Below are 21,491 nucleotides of genomic sequence, written 5' to 3'. Positions count from 1 at the left end.
TAATTTTATTGTAAGTTATCTTTTTATTTATTATATTTTATTATTTTCTTGTATTATTTTTTGTTATCGTATTTTATTGTATTAATATTTTATTGTAAGTTATCTTTTTATTTATTATATTTTATTATTTTCTTGTATTATTTGTAGTTATTTTCTGTTATTATAGTATTTTATTGTATTAATCTTTTAGTGTTTTTAATTATTTTTAGTGTTTTTTATTATTTTTTATTGGGTTGCTAGGAGACCAAGTGGGAGGAGCTTAGCCTTCTAACTGGCAGCAATTGGATAAAAGCAATTATTCCTCTCTCTCTAATTAGGACTTTATTTTTCTTTTCTTTTTGTTGTATCAACCTAGAGGCGTGGATGAGGGGTTGTGTTGTCAAATTTCGAGGTTGGGGGGCCTGTCGTTTTGTGGGTCGCCGTGATGCCATCACTCTTTTATATATATAGATTATATTACCTGGACCCATCCGATGACGGATCTGGAGCAAACTCCAATATGCAGATGATAATGTATTGTTTTAATTGGATTTAATTGGATTTTTATTGCTATGTTTTAATGATGTGTAGGCATCGAATGGTCGCCAATTGTGAACAGGCGGGATATAAATGTTGGAAGTAAATAGTCTGTATATCAAAACATTCTAAAATAATGCAACACTTTATTGACAAAAGAAGGGGAGAAAATGACAAAGATCAAGGAGCAAAGAGGGCATTATATACATACATACATACATACATACATACATACATGTACACACAGCTATTCTTTCCTGCTTTACATAGGAAGGAAGGAGAACAACAAAGTTGTTATTGTTATACAAGTTGTGGGAAGTGCTTCGTCGGTTGGAAAATAATAATAATAATAATAATAATAATAATACAGACGGGGCCGTTCCATGCCGAGTGGTCTCAACATTCCCACCGTTGAATATGCCGATGAGAACGTACTCTGTGCATGTTCAGATGACCACCTATGATGTCTGTGATAGAACTCCAATACGCCGATGATCATGTTGCTTGTGACCGCTCGGAGAACCACCTAGGACGTCTTGGTGGTTTATTTATCTATTTATCCATCCATCCATCCATCCATCCATCCATTCATCTGTCTGTCCATCCATCCAACCATCCATCTATCTATCTACTGATCCATCTATTTCTCTATCTATTCATCTATCGATCGATCGATCTATCTATTTATTTATCCATCCATCCATCCATCCATCCATCCATCCATCCATCCATCCATCCATCCATCGCTCCATCCATTCATCTGTCTGTCCACCTATCCATCTATCTGTCTGTCCATCCATCCAACCATCCATCCATCTATCTACTGATCCATCTATTTCTCTATCTATTCATCTATCGATCGATCGATCGATCGATCTATCTATTTATTTATCCATCCATCCATCCATCCATCCATCCATCCATCCATCCATCCATCCATCCATCCATCCATCCATCCATCCATCCATCCATCGCTCCATCCATTCATCTGTCTGTCCACCTATCCATCTATCTGTCTGTCCATCCATCCAACCATCCATCCATCTATCTACTGATCCATCTATTTCTCTATCTATTCATCTATCGATCGATCGATCGATCGATCTATCTATTTATTTATCCATCCATCCATCCATCCATCCATCCATCCATCCATCCATCCATCCATCCATCCATCCATCGCTCCATCCATTCATCTGTCTGTCCACCTATCCATCTATCTGTCTGTCCATCCATCCAACCATCCATCCATCTATCTACTGATCCATCTATTTCTCTATCTATTCATCTATCGATCGATCGATCGATCGATCGATCTATCTATTTATTTATCCATCCATCCATCCATCCATCCATCCATCCATCCATCCATCCATCCATCCATCCATCCATCCATCCATCCATCGCTCCATCCATTGATCTGTCTGTCCACCTATCCATCTATCTGTCTGTCCATCCATCCAACCATCCATCCATCTATCTACTGATCCATCTATTTCTCTATCTATTCATCTATCGATCTATCTATCTATCTATCTATTTATTTATTTATCTATCTATCCATCCATCCATCCATCCATCCATCCATCCATGTACTTGTCTCCGTGTGAGCTCAGACTTATGACTTCCGTTATAGAACGAGACAACGTGGTGGTGGGAACGTTTTGGACTGCTTGGCATGGAACGAGCCACTAATAATAATAATAATAATAATATTGAATAGACCCGTAATCAGCATGTAGATATATCCTTGGCACGTCTGTCGTGGCGGCGATTGTTTTGTATTTACGTGGTAAGCCATCCCAAACCCCTTTCCGAGAGGGAGCGGGATACAAATAAAGTTGTGTATTATTATTATCATTATTATTATTATTTCCCCAATCCGGATGATCGGAAATACCGAGAATAAATAACCCCAACGCTTCCGAGGCCGGCCATTTTGAAAGAGGAGGAGGAGGAGGAGGAAGAGAAGAAGGCAGCGCCCGTTGCGTCGCCCACAACGTCTCCCAAGAGCAGCAGCAGCAGCAGCAGCGACAACGACCACCGAACCGACAAACACGCGTCGCCCCCGCCCGGGTTCCAGCAAAATCCAGTTACAAAATGGCCGCCCCCTTCCGGGTCTTTCCGCGGCGGCCATGACGCCCCCCCCCCTTGGTTCAGTTCGAGTGGGCGGCGGTGGCGGTGGCGGCAGTGGGGTCGTTGTTGTGGGGCCCGAGTCCGGAGGAGCAGGCCTTGCAGAGGCGGATGGGCTCCGGGACCGGGACCGGGACCTTCTGGTTGCAGCACGAGGCGCAGAAGACGTTCCCGCAGTTCCTGGAAACACACACGCGTGGGAGGAAGTCAGGAGGCAGGTGGGAAACGGGAAGCCAGTGGGGCGGGGGGGGGGGGGCGGGGCCCGTTACCTGCAGAGGTGCTTCCTGCTGGCGAGCCAGAAGGCGCTGTCGCAGCCGTGGCAGTGGGCGCCCAGGGGGTCGGGGGGCCAGCGCGTCACCTGCGGGCGAGGAGAGCGGAGCGGAGGGGAGCGGAGGGGAGCGGAGGGGAGCGGAGGGGAGGGGGCCTTGAGTGCGGGAACGGCCGCCACCCAGGTGCCCCCGGCAGGCACGCTCTGACCGACTGACCGACCGACGGACGGGCGGACTTACCACCTGTCCGAGTCCGCAGGGGAGTCCGTTGCAGTGGAGGGCGCCGTTGAGGAGGCGCCCCTCGAGGCGGCTGCGCAGCTCCTGCAGCTGCTTCCGGAGGGTCTCCACCTCCGCCTGGTGCCCGCTCTCGATCTGCCGCAGCCGCTGCTGCACGGCGTCCGCGTAGGCCGGCATCCCGTCGTCGTCGTCCAGGGGGCCGCGGGGGGCGGGGGGCGGGTCGGGGCTGCCGGGCGGCAGCGGAGGCGGCGGGGCCCCCCGCGGCTCCCCTCCGGCCGCCCCCCTCCGGCCGCCCCCCCCGTAGTCGCGCAAGGGCAGGGCGCAGGGGGAGGGGGCGGGAGGGGGGGTCCGGTTGAGGGAGGCGGCCAAGCGGTGCAGCTCCAGCGCCTCCGCCTCCTCCCCGGTGCCCAGCCACGGGAAGGAGGCGCTCGGGGCCTCCGGGGGGGCCGGGGTGTCGGTGGGGCCCGCCTCCTCCTCCTCCGTGGCCTCCTGCAGGATGTTCTCCATCTGGCCCGGGGCCACCGCCAGGGAGAGCTCCGCCCCCCGGCCCCCCTCGAAGGGGTCGCTGGGCTCCAGGGAGCGGCGGTGCTCCGGCCACTTCTCCCCCAGGCTGGGGTCGCTGCTGCGCCGGGCGGCGGGAGGGGGGCCGCTGTGGCCGCCGTCGCAGGCCGAGGCCAGGTTGTCGAAGGAGCGGGTCTTGGGCAGCCTGGGGGGGACACGGGGGGGGGGGAACACACGTGGTCAGCCCCCTCGAGCCCTCTCCTCCCCGGCTGGCCCTCTCGGCGCCCCGGTCTGCTCACCTGCCCAGCGGGGCCTCTTCGGGGCCGGGGGCCGGGAGCGGGTAGGGGGTGCAGGGGTCGTCGGCAGGGGTCGAGGGGGAGGAGCCGGGCAGGTAGACGGCGCTCCAGAGCATGAGGTTCCGCACGTGGCACACCGGGAACAGCACCTGCGGCAGAGACACCCGCCCGGGGCAGGGGCTTGACCGAGGGCGGCTGCGCGGCCCACTCTCGTCGCAGGACCACCACAGACGGGGGGGGCAGGGGGTGGGGGGGGCGCACGTACGGAGTCGGACTGGGAGCAGTAGAGCAGGTTCTGGAAGGCCTTGTTCCCGGGCCGGAGCAGGGACCACACGGAGCAGGTCCTCTCCTGGGTGTGCTTCTCGCCGCGCTCCTTGGCGTTGTTGCACAGGAATGTGCCAAAGAGGCAGGAGTAGGTGTGCTGGACCAGCTTCACCTGCGGGACAGGGCAGCGGGGGGGGGGGGTTGTCCCATGATGGACACTCGCCCTGGGTATTGCCACCCGCAGGCGGGGCCAGTGGGGCAAGTGGGGCCTCCCGGGGGGGGGGGGGGGTCTCACCAGGAATGCTTCGCTGAACTCGAAGGAGCAGGGGAACTGCCTCTGGAGCTGGTGGGCGCAGTCCAGCCACTGCAGGAAGACCGGGCAGCGCTCGTTGGGGTCGCCCGCCTGCTCCCCGTGCCCACAGCGGTCGGCAAACTTGTGCCCAAAGTCCAGCCACTCCGTCTCCACCAGCACCTGGAAGCCCTGCAAGGCCCACGAAGGAGATATGGGGGGGGGGGGCGGGGGGCTCGACTCCCGCTGCCCTCCCCCCCCTCCGCCGCCCCCCCCTCCCCCCGTTCCCGGGTCTGACCTCGATGGTCCGGTAGTAGGGGTCGAGGAGCAGCTTGGCCAGGGCCACGATCTGGGGGGTGCGGTCCCAGCCGTCGGAGCAGTGCACGAGCACCGGGCGCCGGTCCCGCTCCACCGCGTGCACCACCAGCAGCGCCGACTTCAGCAGGACCGACAGGTGCTGCAGCCACTTGGTGCCCTCCAGCGACGAGAGCCAGCTGCAGCGGAGGACGGACACAGGAGCGGGGGGGGGGGGGGGGAGTGTCAACGGGAAACCGCACCGGAGCCTCGAGGGGGGGGGGAAGGAGGGGGGCGCGAGGGGGCCGGGACGTACTTTCCTGGGTCGGGGACCTGGCTGCAGAGCAGGCGCAGGGACTGGAAGCTCTTCCGGATGGAGTGGATGTTGGCCATGCCCATGAAGACCACCTCGCAGTTGGGGTAGTACTCTGGAAGAGACGGGCGGGAGGGAGGGAGGGAGGGAGTGCTCTGGTTCCTGAGAGCCTGACCCGATCCGGGCCTGCCCAGGGCTTAGACTCCCTTTTTAGATCCCTCTCGGACTCTGGACCACTTGCTCAACGTCTGCAAGATCCCCATGCCACCTGCGCACAGATAAACTACCTCAAACGTGTCTGAAACCGGACTGATAAGCTATGCCGCTGGGCTATGAGGAACACATGAAGGATGTGAGTAAACCAGAGACGTGGAAAGAAGCGAGGGGCAGTCCCATCCTTTCCCCTTTGCTTCAGTCAGCCTTCTGCGCATGCTTGTAGAATGCTCTAATTTCCCCGTAGCCCTCTGCGCATGCTTGTAGAATGCTCTAATTTCCCCGTAGCCCTCTGCGCATGCTTGTAGAATGCTCTAATTTCCCCGTAGCCCTCTGCGCATGCTTGTAGAATGCTCTAATTTCCCCGTAGCCCTCTGCGCATGCTTGCAGACGCTCCCGCTTCCGTGGCTTCCCCACCCGCCCCCGCCCCGCCCCGCTCACCTGGGCACTCGCAGCCCCCTCCCTTGGCCCGGTTGGCCACGGCGGCGGCGTAGGAGCGTGCGTCCAGGATGAGCAGCTTCGGGGGCTCCGCGCCGTCCTTCCCGAACTCTGGGTCGGCGTATCCGCCCCCCCCTCGCCCTCCTCGCGGGTCGGCCACCTTGGCCCGGGCGTCCACGGCGCAGGCCTTGGCCACGGACTGGACCAGGTGCTCGTCGTCGGCGTTCCTCCAGCCCCACCAGCTGACCTCCGGCTGGCCGCAGCGCGCAATGACCGCCCCGTTGCTCTGGTGCCTGTGGGTGGGAAGCGGACAGCTAGCTCGGCCTCTCGGGGAACCCCCCCCCCCGCCCATCCACCACAACCCGTGGGTCGGTTCCTAGGCTCCCTCGGGCGGGGTCTCTTCCCACTCCCATCCGATCCCCGACCAGGCCTGACCCTGCTTAGCATTTGGGAAAAGTCCAGATCTGGGCCATTTCGAGCCCTGAGAACGCCCCCTACGTGCCTGCCTTTATGCTTACCCCATGTCATAATACATGGGGTATTATACCATGTATAATACCATATTACCAATATCATATGCATATTATGTTTCTATATGTTATAATACATTAATATTATAAGATCTCTAAGTATTATATTAAACCAATACTATTATATCTACATATATTATACTAATTGCTATTACATCTCTATATTATACTAAATTAATATCATTACACCTCTATATATTACATTAAATATTATATCTCTGTATTATATTAAAACCATATTATTATATCACTATATATTATAAATTAATATTAAATCTCTATTACAGTACATTAATATCATTATATCTCTATATTGTAATATAACATAATGTATATAATATATAATATAATATACAATATTATAATATATAACAACAGCATTATAATAGTTATAACATTAGATAATAATATATATTAACTATAAAATAATATACAATATTATACTATATAATATGATAGCGAAAATATATCTATATAATAATATATATTATCTATGTGATACTGTAATATTTTTATTATATAGTATAGTATTGTATAAGAGTTATTATATAACAATATATAATAATAAATATTAACTATAATACAGTAGAATCTCGCTTATCCAACGTAAACGGGCCGGCAGAATGTTGGATAAGCGAATATGTTGGATAATATGGAGGGATTAAGGAAAAGCCTATTAAACATCAAATTAGGTTATGATTTTACAAATCAAGCACCAAAACAAAATTGACAGAAAAAGTAGTTCAATACGCAGTAATGCTATGTAGTAATTACTGTATTTACGAATATCATGATAGATTGAAAACATCAACTACAGAAATGGCTTGGATAATCCACAACGTTGGATAAGTGAGACTCTACTGTATATAACAATGATATCTATATATATAAAAGAGTGATGGCATCACGGCAGCGGACAAAACAACAAAAGTAAACACCCCACAACCTCGAAAATTGACATCACAACCCCTCATCCATGCCTCTAGGTTGATACAACAAAAAGAAAAGAAAAATAAATTCCTAATTAGAGGTAGAGGAATAATTGTTTTTATCCAATTGCTGCCAGTTAGAAGGCTAAGCTCCGCCCACTTGGTCTCCTAGCAACCCACTCAGCCCAGTGTTAATAAAATAATGATAAAAAATAAATACAAATAATACAATAAAAAAATATGAAAAACACTAAAATAATTAATACAATAAAATACTATAACAAAATGACTAAAAATAATACAACAAAATAAAAAAATATAATAAATAAAAAAGATAAGTGACAATAAAATTAATTTAAAAAAAAATACAAATAACGTCAAATAAAAACTCCACAACAAGTTTTAACCGATACCACCACCACTTTGCCACAGGAACGCGTGGCCGGGCACAGCTAGTTGTTTTATATTATTATATCATTGTTATATACAGTAGAGGCTCACTTATCCAACGTTGTGGATTATCCAAGCCATTTCTGTAATTATTCCTCTCCCTCTAATTAGGACTTTATTTTTCTTTTCTTTTTGTTGTATCAACTTAGAGGCATGTATGAGGGGTTGTGTTGTCAAATTTCGAGGTTGTGGGGTGTTTACTTTTGTTGTTTTGTCCGCTGCCGTGATGCCATCACTCTTTTATATATATAGATAGATATGTTTGTGCTCACCTGTAAACCACGGCGGGGATGCGCTTCCAGGATCGGAAGGCGGCCACGCTCTCCAGCTCCTTGTCGGAGATCCAGGCCGGGACGATGAGCTCCTGCGGGTAGCTGCTGCACAGCCTGTGACAGACGGGGGGACGGGACGGGAGTGTCGGCGGCCACCCCAAGACGGCCGCCCCCGGAAGGCCCCCCCCTGCCCCCCCCCCCGCGCTCACCTGTACTTCTCGTTGATGTTGGAGACCCTCCAGGCGTGGTTCCTGTCGAAGCCCATGCGCTCCACCTCGTTCTTGAAGCGCGAGGCCACGTGCTCCCCTGCGCGAGAGAGAGAAGAGCCCTGAGATGAGGACCCCCCCCCCGCCCGGGGCAGGAGGAGCGCTGTGGGGGGGGGGGGGGGGGCGCGTGCCGCGAAGGGCTGTCGGGTACCGGGCCGGCAGAGGTCCCCGTGCTGCTCCTTCTCGCTGGCGTAGACGTGGGTGCACCAGGCGTGGAAGGCGAAGGAGAAGAGGCCCTCCAGGCGCGAGGGGGGCCCCGTGGCCTCCGACAGGCGCCGCTGCCACTCCTGGCTCCGCTCCGGGCTGCAGAACAGGCACCTGCACACACGCAGAGGCAAGACACGGGCACCCACGGCACCCTCCTCACTCTCCGCGCACCCCACCAGCATCCACACCCACCACGTGCAAGACAAATCAGTTAAACATTATTATTAACTTACATCAGTATTCATAAAACACATCATAAAATACTAGCTGTGCCCGGCCACGCGTTGCTGTGGCGAAGTATGGTGGAATGGGAAATAAAGTATTGAGGAATTGGTGGTAGTTAAGGTCAAGGGTCCCCTGGGCTGAGTGGGTTGCTAGGAGACCAAGTGAGCGGAGCTTAGCCTTCTAACTGGCAGCAATTGGATAAAAACAATTCTTCCTCTCCCTCTAATTAGGACTTTATTTTTCTTTTCTTTTTGTTGTATCAACCTAGAGGCATGGATGAGGGGTTGTGATGTCAGTTTTCGAGGTTGTGGGGTGTTTACTTTTGTTGTTTTGTCCGCTGCCGTGATGCCATCACTCTTTTATATATATAGATTATTGTCGGGTTCTCTTCTCCCAGTTGTGCTGTGGGTCCGTCTTCCGAAGGAAAAACCACAAGACAAGCTGGTAGATTCCAACAGATTTTTATTGTACCAAATTCCAGAACCTTGTTTTGGCCCACTTATATAGGGGCAAGACAGAGGCACCCACAGCACTGTGATGACTCATGGGCCATGTAGTCCCGTTCCATGTACTATGGTGGCAGAGGAAGAGGAAAACTTGGGTTTCCCACCGTTTCTGCCAGATTTGGAGCCCTTGCACCAGAAGTCAGCCAAACAAGCCTTGAGCAGGAATCTCCCCCATTTTCTCGCCGGGATTATTATAATCAAGATAGAGGCGCTCGAGAGGCGACTCGCCGGAGCGCCAGGATAGCTGCCAGACAATTAGCTGATTAAGTCTGTTTCCCTTGGGAAACTTTAAGGAGTCCTGCATCTGGACACAGTATAGCAGGGGTCCTCAAACTTTTTAAGCCGAGGGCCAGTCCACAATCCTTCAGACTGTGGAGGGGCCGGATTAGCATTTGAAAAAAAAAATACAAATTCTGATGCACACTGCACATGTCTTATTTGTAGTGCAAAAACAACAACAACAAGAACAATGAAAGAACAATGCAATATTTAAAAATAAAAACAATTTTAACCAACATACATTGATCAGGATTTCAATGGGAAGTGTGCTCCTGCTTCTGGCCAATGAGATAGTCAAGTTAATTAGGATTGTTGTTGTTGTCGTTGTTGTTGTGTGCCTTCAAGTCATTTCAGACTTTGGGCGAGCCTAAGTCTAAAATGTATTTATTTATTATTTATTTATTTACTGCATTAATTTACTACATTTGTATCACACCCTTCTCACCCCAAAGGGGACTCAGAGTGGCTTAAAAATTATATGTACATACAATATATTATATTATTAGCATAGCACAATATTAGCATTATATATTACTATATTGAACTATACCACTATACTGTAATATTATTAGTAATTTTATATGTAATATAGAATGTATAATTAATATTATTATATGGTGATACTATTAGTGTTGTATTACATTATAATATTATTATCAATATTATATGTATATACAATATATTATATTATAAAACCGAGGGCGGGGGCCAGGTAAAAGACCTCGGAGGGCCGCATCCGGCCCCCGGGCCTTAGTTTGGGGACCCCTGCAGTATAGGTTTCGGTTCTTGTTCCCCAGAGAAAGTGTTCCTTGGCGGGAAAACAAGATCCTATATAGGTGTTTGCCCACAAAGAAATCCTTGCAGAGTCAATTCGTCGGCTTGAGGAGTGAGATCGTGTGTAGACTTCGTACTCCAGTTCCCAGATCAAGTTTCCTGCCCAGCCTTGTACCACGGACTTCTATGGACTCAGTTCTTGATTCATGTTTGCCTTGTTTCAAGTTTGATCTTGCCAAGTTTCAAGTCTTGCCTTGCCTTGCGTTTTAAACCACGGACCTTGCTTCTCGGATTCAAGCCTTGTTTCCCAGTTTCCTTCGGATTTACCTTAAGCCTCAAAGACTATGGACAGTTCCCCACACTATTGCTTGTCGAATAGTGTGTGTTTCGGTGAAGTGGATTATAACTTTGGACTTTAATATCACATATTGGACATTGTTTTCCTGGACTATATTTGACCTTTCCTGAAAGGTCTACTCCTGAACTATATTCTACACTTATTTTTATTGACTTTATATATTTCCCTAATAAAGATATTAGATAGATTCTGGTCTCTGCGCATGGTTATTGGTGTTCTGCAGCCTGGGTCCTGACAAGCACCCTCACTCTCCGGGCACCCCACCATCATCCACACCCACACATCCCACCCCCCCCCCCACCACGTGCAATACAAATCAGTTAAACATTATTATTAACTTACATCAGTATTCATAAAACACATTATAAAATACAGGTGGGTGTGTTATTATATTATTCCCATAAACCACACTATTGTTATGATATTGATCCCCTCTCACATATTATTATTATTATTATTATATTACTATATTTTATTACAATATTGTATTATTGTATCATATTACTTTACTATATTACTGTACTATTATTTTACTATTATATATTATACTAGCTGTGCCCGGCCACGCGTTGCTGTGGCAAAGTGGTGGTGGTATCGGTTAAAACTTGTTGTGGAATTTTTATTTGACGTTATTTGTTTTTTTTTAAATTAATTTTATTGTCACTTATCTTTTTTATTTATTATATTTTATTATTTTGTTGTATTATTTTTAGTCATTTTGTTATAGTATTTTATTGTATTAATTATTTTAGTGTTTTTTATAATTTTTTATTGTATTATTTGTATTTATTTTTTTATCATTATTTTATTAACACTGGGCTGAGTGGGTTGCTAGGAGACCAAGTGGGTGGAGCTTAGCCTTCTAACTGGCAGCAATTGGAGAAAAACAATTCTTCCTCTCCCTCTAATTAGGACTTTATTTTTCTTTTCTTTTTGTTGCATCAACCTAGAGGCATGGATGAGGGGTTGTGATGTCAGTTTTCGAGGTTGTGGGGTGTTTACTTTTGTTGTTTTGTCCGCTGCCGTGATGCCATCACTCTTTTATATATATAGACAGGTGGGTGTGTTATTATATTATTCCCATAAACCACACTATTGTTATGATATTGATCCCCTCTCACATATTATTATTATTATAATAATTATATCACTATATTTTATTACAATATTGTATTATTGTATCATATTACTTTACTATATTATTGTATTATTATTTTACTATTATATATTATACTAGCTGTGCCCGGCCACGCGTTGCTGTGGCTTTGTCTGGTGGTGTTGGTGAGAAATTGTTGAGGTAGTAGTGATATTGAATGTGTGTTGTATGGTTGTCTTTATGTTTAGTATGCACACTGAAGTGGATTATATGGCAGTGTGGAGTCAAGATAATCCAGTGCCAAGCAGATAATATAAGAATATAAATGGGTTATATAGCTGTGTGGAAGGGCCTTGAGTCTACACTGCCATATAAACCAGTGCAAATTAGATAATCTGTGGAAGAAGCCTAAGTGAGGGCTAAATCTGCCTGTCCCCTCGGCTGAGTTGGTTGCTAGGAGACCAAGTGGGCAGAGATTAGTCCTCTAACTGGCAGCAATTGGATAAAAACAATTATTCCTTTCCCTCTAATTAGGACTTTATTTTTCTTTTCTTTTTGTTGTATCAACCTAGAGGCATGGATGAGGGGTTGTGTTGTCAGTTTTCGAGGTTGTGGGGTGTTTACTTTTGTTGTTTTGTCCGCTGCCGTGATGCCATCACTCTTTTATATATATAGACAGGTGGGTGTGTTCTTATATTATTCCCATAAACCACACTATTGTTATGATATTGATCCCCTCTCACATATTATTATTATTATTATTATATTACTATATTTTATTACAATATTGTATTATTGTATCATATTACTTTACTACAGTAGAGTCTCACTTATCCAACATAAACGGGCCGGCAGAATGTTGGATAAGCGAATATGTTGAATAATAAGGAGGCATTAAGGAAAAGCCTATTAAACATCAAATTAGGTTATGATTTTACAAATGAAGCACCAAAACATCATGTTAGACAACAAATTTGGCAGAAAAAGTAGTTCAATACGTAGTAATGCTATGTAGTAATGACTGTATTTATGAATTTAGCACCAAAATCTCATGATATATTGAAAACATTGACTACAAAAATGTGTTGGATAATCCAGAATGTTGGATAAGCGAGTGTTGGATAAGTGAGACTCTACTGTATATTATTGTATTATTATTTTACTATTATATATTATATATATTATTATAATAATATTATATTATTGGGGTTGTTGTATGTCTTTCGGGCTGTGTGGCCATGTTCCAGAAGCATTCTCTCCTGACGTTTCGCCCACATCTATGGCAGGCATCCTCAGAGGTTGTGAGGTATGCCTGCCACAGATGTGGGCGAAACGTCAGGAGAGAATGCTTCTGGAACATGGCCACACAGCCCGAAAGACATACAACAACCCTGTGATCCCGGCCATGAAAGCCTTCGACAACACATTATATTATTACTTTACAACATTATATTATTGTTATAGTTATTGATCACATCATCATCATCATGATAATAATAATAATAATATAATTAATGATGTGAGTCCTAAGGATACCTGATGATCTTGCAGTCCTTGCAGACCAAGTGGAGCTGGAAGAGGTCCCGGCACTCCACGCTCTCAATCAGCTGCAGCGGGATCTGCCCAAAATAAAGACATAAGGATACCATTTATTCAGGTGGGGGCTCTGCTGCAGCCTCACAGCCGTGTCGTACTCGTTAATTCCCACGAAGGGTCATCCCTTAACGAGTGGGACTTGCATTGACGAGGGACTCCTTGAACTTGATGTGAAGGCGGTAGTTGGAGAGCGCGATCACGGCCTCCTCCGCCCGGCCCACAAACTCCGTGCTCTCCCCGTGCAGCTCCAGGAAGGGCACCTAAGAAGGTAATAATACATTTATTATCATGATTATTATTCAAAATATAGGCTAATAAGGATAGATAATAGTGTGCCCAATAAATATAATATTAATAATAAATTATATATTTATATAATAAGAACAAAAATAATTTTATAATAATAATCTATATATATAAAAGGATAAAAGTTGTTTGCGCAGTGACTATAACAACAAAACTAAACATCCCAGAAATACGAAATTTGGCAACACAATGCAAAAGGCTTGCCTCCAGGTTACAACAACACAACCACACCACAAAACCACAATCCGGACCCACAAAACTCACAACAACGCATTGTGACGATAACAAATACAAAATTTGACAACACAACTCATCCACCTCCCCAATCCCTACATTCACACTTGGCCTCCAAAAAAACAATTACAATAATAACAATGACAACAACAACAACAATAAGAATCAACACCATCACAGGCAACAACGCATCATGCGATAACAACACAACTAAACGCCCCAGAAATACAAAACTTGGCAACACAACGCAAAAGCCTTGCCTCCCAGTTGTAACAACACAACCACACCATAAAACCACACTGGACCCACAAAACTTACAACAACGCATCATGACTATAACAATACAACTAAACGCCCCAGAAATACAAAACTTAGCACACAACTAAATGCCCCAGAAATACAAAACTTGGCAACACAACGCAAAAGCCTTGCCTCCCAGTTGTAACAACACAACCACACCATAAAACCACACTGGACCCACAAAACTTACAACAACGCATCATGACTATAACAATACAACTAAACGCCCCAGAAATACGAAACTTGGCACACAACTAAACGCCCCAGAAATACAAAACTTGACAACACAACACAAAAGCCTTTTCTCCCGGTTGTAACAACACAACTACACCACAAAACCACAATCCGGACCCACAAAACTTACAACAACGCATCATGACTATAACAATACAACTAAATGCCCCAGAAATACAAAACTTAGCACACAACTAAATGCCCCAGAAATACAAAACTTGGCAACACAACACAAAAGCCTTGCCTCTCAGTTGTAACAACACAACCACACCACAAAACCACAATCCGGACCCACAAAACTCACAACAACGCATTGTGACGATAACAAATACAAAATTTGACAACACAACTCATCCACCTCCCCAATCCCTACATTCACACTTGGCCTCCAAAAAAACAATTACAATAATAACAATGACAACAACAACAACAATAAGAATCAACACCATCACAGGCAAGAAACAGCCAGGCACTGAGGCTGAGAGGCCAGTCAGTGCTACACTGGGCCTCCAAAAAACAATACAGTAGCATCTAACTTATCCAACCTTCATGACCACAACAAGAACAATAATAATAAACACCTACACAGGCAAAACAAAAAAAAAGGACTATTGTACCACAATAAAAATATAAACCGCACTCAGCAGAATCAGACATTACAACTAACAACAAACCAAAGACAACAGGGATCTCAAGCAATTATCCATCAACACAAAAATTGAAGAAGGTAACAGACTTCAAATACTATTACTAATGTGAGTATAAAGAAGGTGGAGGTCACAGCATCAATACAACCTAATGTAGACTGAACAACACCACCAGACTCAGACACAGCAACGCGTGGCCGGGCACAGCTAGTACTATATAATAATGTACCCAATAAATACAATAATATAATACATAAAAACGTAAAGGTTTCCCCTGACGTTAAATCCAGGCATGTCATAAGAAAATATTAATATATATATAGTGATAATAAATAACTACCCAATAAATATAATATTAAAATTATGTATTTATATAATATATAATAGTGTGCCCAAAATATAATAATATACAATACATTAAAGAATATTAATAATCTATATCAATAATAGTTACAATATAATAGTGTACCCAATAAATATAATAATGCAATATATATTACATAATATTAATAATATTATGTAATATATTATAATATATGGACTATGATAAAAGCGGGGCAGGAACGATCATCACAATGTGATATAGATAAGGAATAATATGAAGTCAGGATGCTGCTTCCTAACCTGGAGATTGTCATCTTCGCGGACGAGCTGCTTCCGGGGAAACGTCTGGTTGGCTTCCTGCTGGTGCTGATGCTCCTGCGTGGCCTCCTGCTCCTGCAAAAGAGGGTGGCAATGTCAGGAGAGAATGCTACCGCTGGAACGTGGCTGAACTCAGAGCATCCTATTAGTTCCTCCATTCCTTCTCAAAGGCTTACCATGTTGGGCCGGCGGTTGCAGGCAGAATCTGGAACAAGAATAGGAATAAGAATCATCTCATAGGATAGATAGGAAAATAAAATGTTATACATATATATATATATATATAATTCCAAAATAAAAACTAGATTGGATATATACACAATAAACTGTGTATATTGTTAATGTATTTGCGCTGCTACTTTGTAACATTGTGAGCCGCCCCGAGTCCCCACGGGGAACTGGTGGCGGGGTATAAATAAAGTTTTATTATTATTATTATTAGAATAAATGGTCATACATAATAATAATAGATGATAATAAATAAAATGAGATGATAAATGATAATACAGAATAAATAAATGATAATAAATATAGATTATAAAATAATAAATGATAACAATAATAATAAATAAATATTAATAAAAATAAATGATAATAAATATAGATTATAAAATAATAAATGATAAAAATAATAATAATAAATAAATAAATATTAATAAAAATAAATGATAATAAATATAGATTATAAAATAATAAATGATAATAATAATAATAAATAAATATTAATAAAAATAAATGATAATAAATATAGATTATAAAATAATAAATGATAAAAATAATAATAATAAATAAATAAATATTAATAAAATAAATGATAATAAATGGTAATAAATAAAAATAATTGTTAATAAATAAATAAAATAATGACAAATGATAATAAATAAAAATAAATGATAATAAATGATAAATAAAAATAGATGATAATAAATGATAACAAATAATAAGAAACAAGAAATAAATTATAATTAATAATAATAATAATAATAATGCTATCGTCCAACTCACTCACTCACTCAAGGACGAATAAGGGAAGGCCGTCTTCCTTCATCTCATGCCAGAAGCCGAGAAGCACAGACACTGCAGCAGCCCTGAATGGGTGGAAGGGAAGAGATGCCAGATTAATAATAATAATAATAATATAAAAATAATAACTCTCAGCAAGCAAGAGCCCAAAAGAGGCAGGCTGAAACCTGGAACCTCAATCCGTGGCTGAGACACAGAAGACGGGGCGACTTGGAAAGAATGCGCCGAACAGACCACGAGATACGTAGTTGGTATTTGGGAGTTTTGGGTATTTTATCTTATCTCGCAGCTGCACTTGGCGTTGAAAGCCGCCCTGTCGTCTCGCTGGCACCCAGGAGCATTCTCTCCTGACGTTTCATCCCACATAATATTATTTAATAAACATAACATATTTATTATTGTATTATATTATTATTATATTACTAGCTGTGCCCGGCCACGCGTTGCTGTGGCAAAGTGGTGGTGGTATTGGTTAAAAATCATTGTGTAATTTTTATTTGACGTTATTTGTATTTTTTAATTAATTTTATTGTAAGTTATCTTTTTATTTATTATACTTTATTATTTTCTTGTATTATTTTTAGTTATTTTCTGTTATTATAGTATTTTATTGTATTACTCTTTAAGTGTTTTTAATTATTTTTTAGTGTTTTTTATTATTTTTTATTGGGTTGCTAGGAGACCAAGTGGGAGGAGCTTAGCCTTCTAACTGGCAGCAATTGGATAAAAGCAATTATTCCTCTCTCTCTAAGTAGGACTTTATTTTTCTTTTCTTTTTGTTGTATCAACCTAGAGACATGGATGATGGGTTGTGTTGTCAAATTTCGAGGTTTCGAGTATTTTATTGTATTACTCTTTAAGTGTTTTTAATTATTTTTTAGTGTTTTTTATTATTTTTTATTGGGTTGCTAGGAGACCAAGTGGGAGGAGCTTAGCCTTCTAACTGGCAGCAATTGGATAAAAGCAATTATTCCTCTCCCTCTAAGTAGGACTTTATTTTTCTTTTCTTTTTGTTGTATCAACCTAGAGCCGTGGATGATGGGTTGTGTTGTCAAATTTCGAGGTTGGGGGACCTGTAGTTTTGTTGTTTTGTCGGTCGCCGTGATGCCATCACTCTTTTATATATATAGATATTTAGTATAAATATTAGTATTAGCACTGGAATGGCTGCGAGGCAACAATAAATATATTGTTATATAATAATATCACACACAATTTAAAATAATAATAACAACTGTAATAATAAATATATCATGATCATTAATAATATACAATAGTGTACCTAATAACAATAATAATAAATATATCATGATCACTAATAACATACAAGTATGCCCAATAAATATAATACTATCACACATAATATTTTATTAACATAACATATTTATTATTGTATTATATTATTATTATAATATTATATTTAGTATAAATATTAGTATTAGCATTGGAATGGCTGCGAGGCAACAATAAATATATTGTTGTATAATAATATCACACACAATTTAAAATAATAATAATAACAACTGTAATAATAAATATATCATGATCATTAATAATATACAATAGTGTACCTAATAACAATAATAATAAATATATCATGATCACTAATAACATACAAGTATGCCCAATAAATATAATACTATCACACATAATATTTTATTAACATAACATATTTATTATTGTATTATATTATTATTATATTATATTTAGTATAAATATTAGTATTAGCATTGGAATGGCTGCGAGGCAACAATAAATATATTGTTGTATAATAATATCACACACAATTTAAAATAATAATAATAACAACTGTAATAATAAATATATCATGATCATTAATAATATACAATAGTGTACCTAATAACAATAATAATAAATATATCATGATCACTAATAACATACAAGTATGCCCAATAAATATAATACTATCACACATAATATTTTATTAACATAACATATTTATTATTGTATTATATTATTATTATATTATATTTAGTATAAATATTAGTATTAGCATTGGAATGGCTGCGAGGCAACAATAAATATATTGTTGTATAATAATATCACACACAATTTAAAATAATAATAATAGTAACAACTGTAATAATAAATATATCATGATCATTAATAATATACAATAGTGTACCTAATAACAATAATAATAAATATATCATGATCACTAATAACATACAAGTATGCCCAATAAATATAATACTATCACACATAATATTTTATTAACATAACATATTTATTATTATATTATATTTAGTATATCGTCCCTGTTTATATGTATTATCATATTTACCAAATATTCGTATTAGCATTGCAGTGCCTGCGAGGCCATTCCAATGCCAGTCAATCACTGGAATGCCCAGCCAGGCTTTGGACATTATTATGATGGCCTTGAGTATGAGAAGGAAAGGGATTCTCAACTCTGTGGTCGTCCCCATCTCTATGGTCACGGCATCCATGAAATAAGGGGGCTGAACTACATCTCCCAGCATGCCCCGCTCCCTCCCCGGCCCCTCCCTCCCTCCCTCCTCGGTTTGAGGCCTTCTCTTTCTCCTTCCGTCCCGGGACTCGATGGACTCACCGCCCGGAGCCATGGCCGGCGACGGGGACCCTGGGTTGATTGACAGGTCGATCGATCGATCGATTGATTGATGGGCGGCTCGATGGGCCGAGCGGCCTGCGCGCGCCTCCGCCGGCCTCTCCCTCAGAGACAAGCCCGGCCCAACATGGCGGCGCCGACGCTGAGGGAAGGAGGAAGGAGGCGGGGCTCTGTGGAGGCCACGCCCACGCTGGGTGGGAGGAGGGCAGAGCGGGATTGGCCGACTACGGCGAGGACACGCCCCTAAGCCAATAAGCGGGGAAAAGGGACCAGAAGAGGGCGGGGCTCGGGAAAGCCACGCCCACGCTAGGAGAAAGGGACATATAAACAGTCAGGCGAGGCCACGCCCCTTAGACCAATATGGGAGGAAGGCGGGGCTTGGAGAGGCGACGCCCCCAGAGGACTATAATATCCTTTCAGGACCTGAATGTTTATTTATTTACTTCCAGGACCTGAAATATTCTGAAGTACCTCCTTCCTTGTGAGTTATCCACTTCCAGGACCTGAAAGCGCCCTTCCATTAGGATTAATTAAACCTTTAATTAGGATTAATGCGAGCTACCTCCCTTCCAGGACCTTCCCACCGTCCCGCGGCGGCTCCTGTCCCTTTAATTCGCCCTGGCGGCGCCCCGCTGCATGCTGGTCCTCGTAGTCCAGCCACGTCCGGCTCCCTTTAGTGATCTTCCCGCGGTCCTCGCCCGCGGACTACGACTCCCAGGGTGCCTGGGAAACGGAAGCTCCGCCCTTCGAGTCCGCCGGAAGGGAGGGAGGAAGGCGCGGAGCCCGGAGTTGAGATGAGAGAGAGAGAGAGAGATCAGGGTCTGAACAGCCTTGCAGCTCCATAGCCTGGCTGCTTCCTGCCTGGGGCGGGGGAGGGGGGGAGGAACGAATCCTCGGATTGGGAGGTGTTTGCTGGCCCTGATTGTTTCCTGTCTCAGATGGAAACATGGCAGCACTCTCTCCTGACGTTTCGCCTGAACCTTATGGCTTATGGGCATGAGTAATTAAAGACATAAATGAATCCATAGATAAATAATAAAATAATAGTTATAGTTATAATAGTAATAATAATAATAATAAATGAACCCCCCCCAGCAGCACTCTCTGCTGATGTTTCGCCTGAACCTATGGTTGATGGCTATGAGCAATTAAATAGGCCTGGAAAAATATTGATTCCTGCCAATCAGGGGAATCCCCAGGGAAGCAGCCAGGCTTAGGAGCTGCGAGGCCATTCTATCTACGGTTGTGTGTCCATAGAGAGATGCCAGCGTTGGACGAACTCTACCTGACGGAGAAGGAGGCCACGACCGGGACCGAGAAGACCCTGCCCACCTTGGTTGGTGGTATTATACGTTATTATTATTGTTGTAATTGTTATTATTATTATTATTATTAAATTTAATATATTTGTTATTACATGACATTTAGTATATTATTATAGTTATTATGAGTGTATTAATATATATATATATATATATATATATATATCTGGAATAGAATAGAAACAAAATATTAACATAAATATTGAATATCAGCATATTATATTGTTATTGTTTATTATAGTTATTATAATATCATATTATATTTAGTATAGTTACTAATTATTAGTATATTTATATTGCATTTATTATATTTATATAATAAATACATTTCATATAATAAATAAATAAATTTTTCTGGAAAAGGAATACTGGTAAGCCCTTGAAGGAGACGGATTGAACATGCCTGGAAGAGTATTTAAAGCAGGAATATTAAGGAAGAATCTGAAAGGCTCGAAGGTGGGAAGAGATAAGCAACTTGGACTAATACTCAGGACAGAAAGCCTTCTTTATTTTCTCTTTCTCTCTTCCACTAACAATCAGAAGAGGGCAGAAAATAATAACAAGATGAAACAACATTCAAGATTGAGGTGTCTCCGGCTAGGGAGACAGATTTAATAATAATAATAATAATAATAATAATAATAATAATAATAATAATAATAATAATGTTATTTTTATACCCCGCCTCTATCTCCCCAAAGGGACTCAGGACAGCTGACATGGGGCCAAGCCCAAATAAAAACAATAACAATATAAAACACAACCATAGACAAAAAGCATGCACAATTATAAAAATTTAAACATTAATAATAATAATAATAATAATAATAATAATAATAATAACATTATTTTTATACCCCGCCTCTATCTCCCCAACGGGGACTCAGGACAGCTGACATGGGGCCAAGCCCAAATAAAAAC

At 42.7% G+C, this 21,491-nt stretch overlaps 1 protein-coding gene across 7 annotated transcripts; it reads right to left on the bottom strand.

The window, feature by feature from the left end:
* Window positions 1-2,539: 2,539 nt before the first annotated feature.
* On the bottom strand, window positions 2,540-19,401 carry LOC134292924 (myotubularin-related protein 3-like). 7 transcript variants are annotated; one of them, XM_062958798.1, is made up of 18 exons: window positions 19,231-19,401; window positions 16,616-16,702; window positions 15,791-15,819; window positions 15,597-15,689; window positions 13,395-13,511; window positions 13,192-13,274; window positions 8,362-8,528; window positions 8,154-8,250; window positions 7,945-8,058; window positions 5,767-6,056; window positions 5,116-5,227; window positions 4,804-4,999; window positions 4,512-4,697; window positions 4,218-4,388; window positions 3,956-4,101; window positions 3,159-3,861; window positions 2,919-3,007; window positions 2,540-2,829 (listed from the first exon to the last, which is right to left on the bottom strand). In XM_062958798.1, exons 3-18 carry the CDS (start codon window positions 15,791-15,793, stop codon window positions 2,673-2,675), a joined length of 2,724 nt encoding a protein of 907 aa, XP_062814868.1. In that variant the 5' UTR covers window positions 15,794-15,819; window positions 16,616-16,702; window positions 19,231-19,401; the 3' UTR covers window positions 2,540-2,672. The 7 variants fall into 7 exon arrangements, with proteins under 7 accessions (XP_062814868.1, XP_062814865.1, XP_062814863.1 ...); XM_062958795.1 differs by having other exon boundaries at window positions 16,620-16,702; XM_062958793.1 differs by having other exon boundaries at window positions 16,624-16,702.
* Window positions 19,402-21,491: the final 2,090 nt, after the last annotated feature.

This window comes from Anolis carolinensis, chromosome X, assembly GCF_035594765.1.
Source record: "Anolis carolinensis isolate JA03-04 chromosome X, rAnoCar3.1.pri, whole genome shotgun sequence".
Lineage (NCBI taxonomy): Eukaryota > Metazoa > Chordata > Lepidosauria > Squamata > Dactyloidae > Anolis > Anolis carolinensis.
This window is presented reverse-complemented; position numbering and strand designations above follow the sequence as displayed.

What these genes read in the sequence shown, in the direction of transcription:
- LOC134292924 (XM_062958798.1), bottom strand. An exon ending in GCGAAGATGACAATCTCCAG is followed by an intron (nt 13,512 to 15,596) that starts GTTAGGAAGCAG and finishes TTACCTTCTTAG; the next exon opens with GTGCCCTTCCTGGAGCTGCA. An exon ending in AGTTCAGCGAAGCATTCCTG is followed by an intron (nt 4,389 to 4,511) that starts GTGAGACCCCCC and finishes CCTGTCCCGCAG; the next exon opens with GTGAAGCTGGTCCAGCACAC.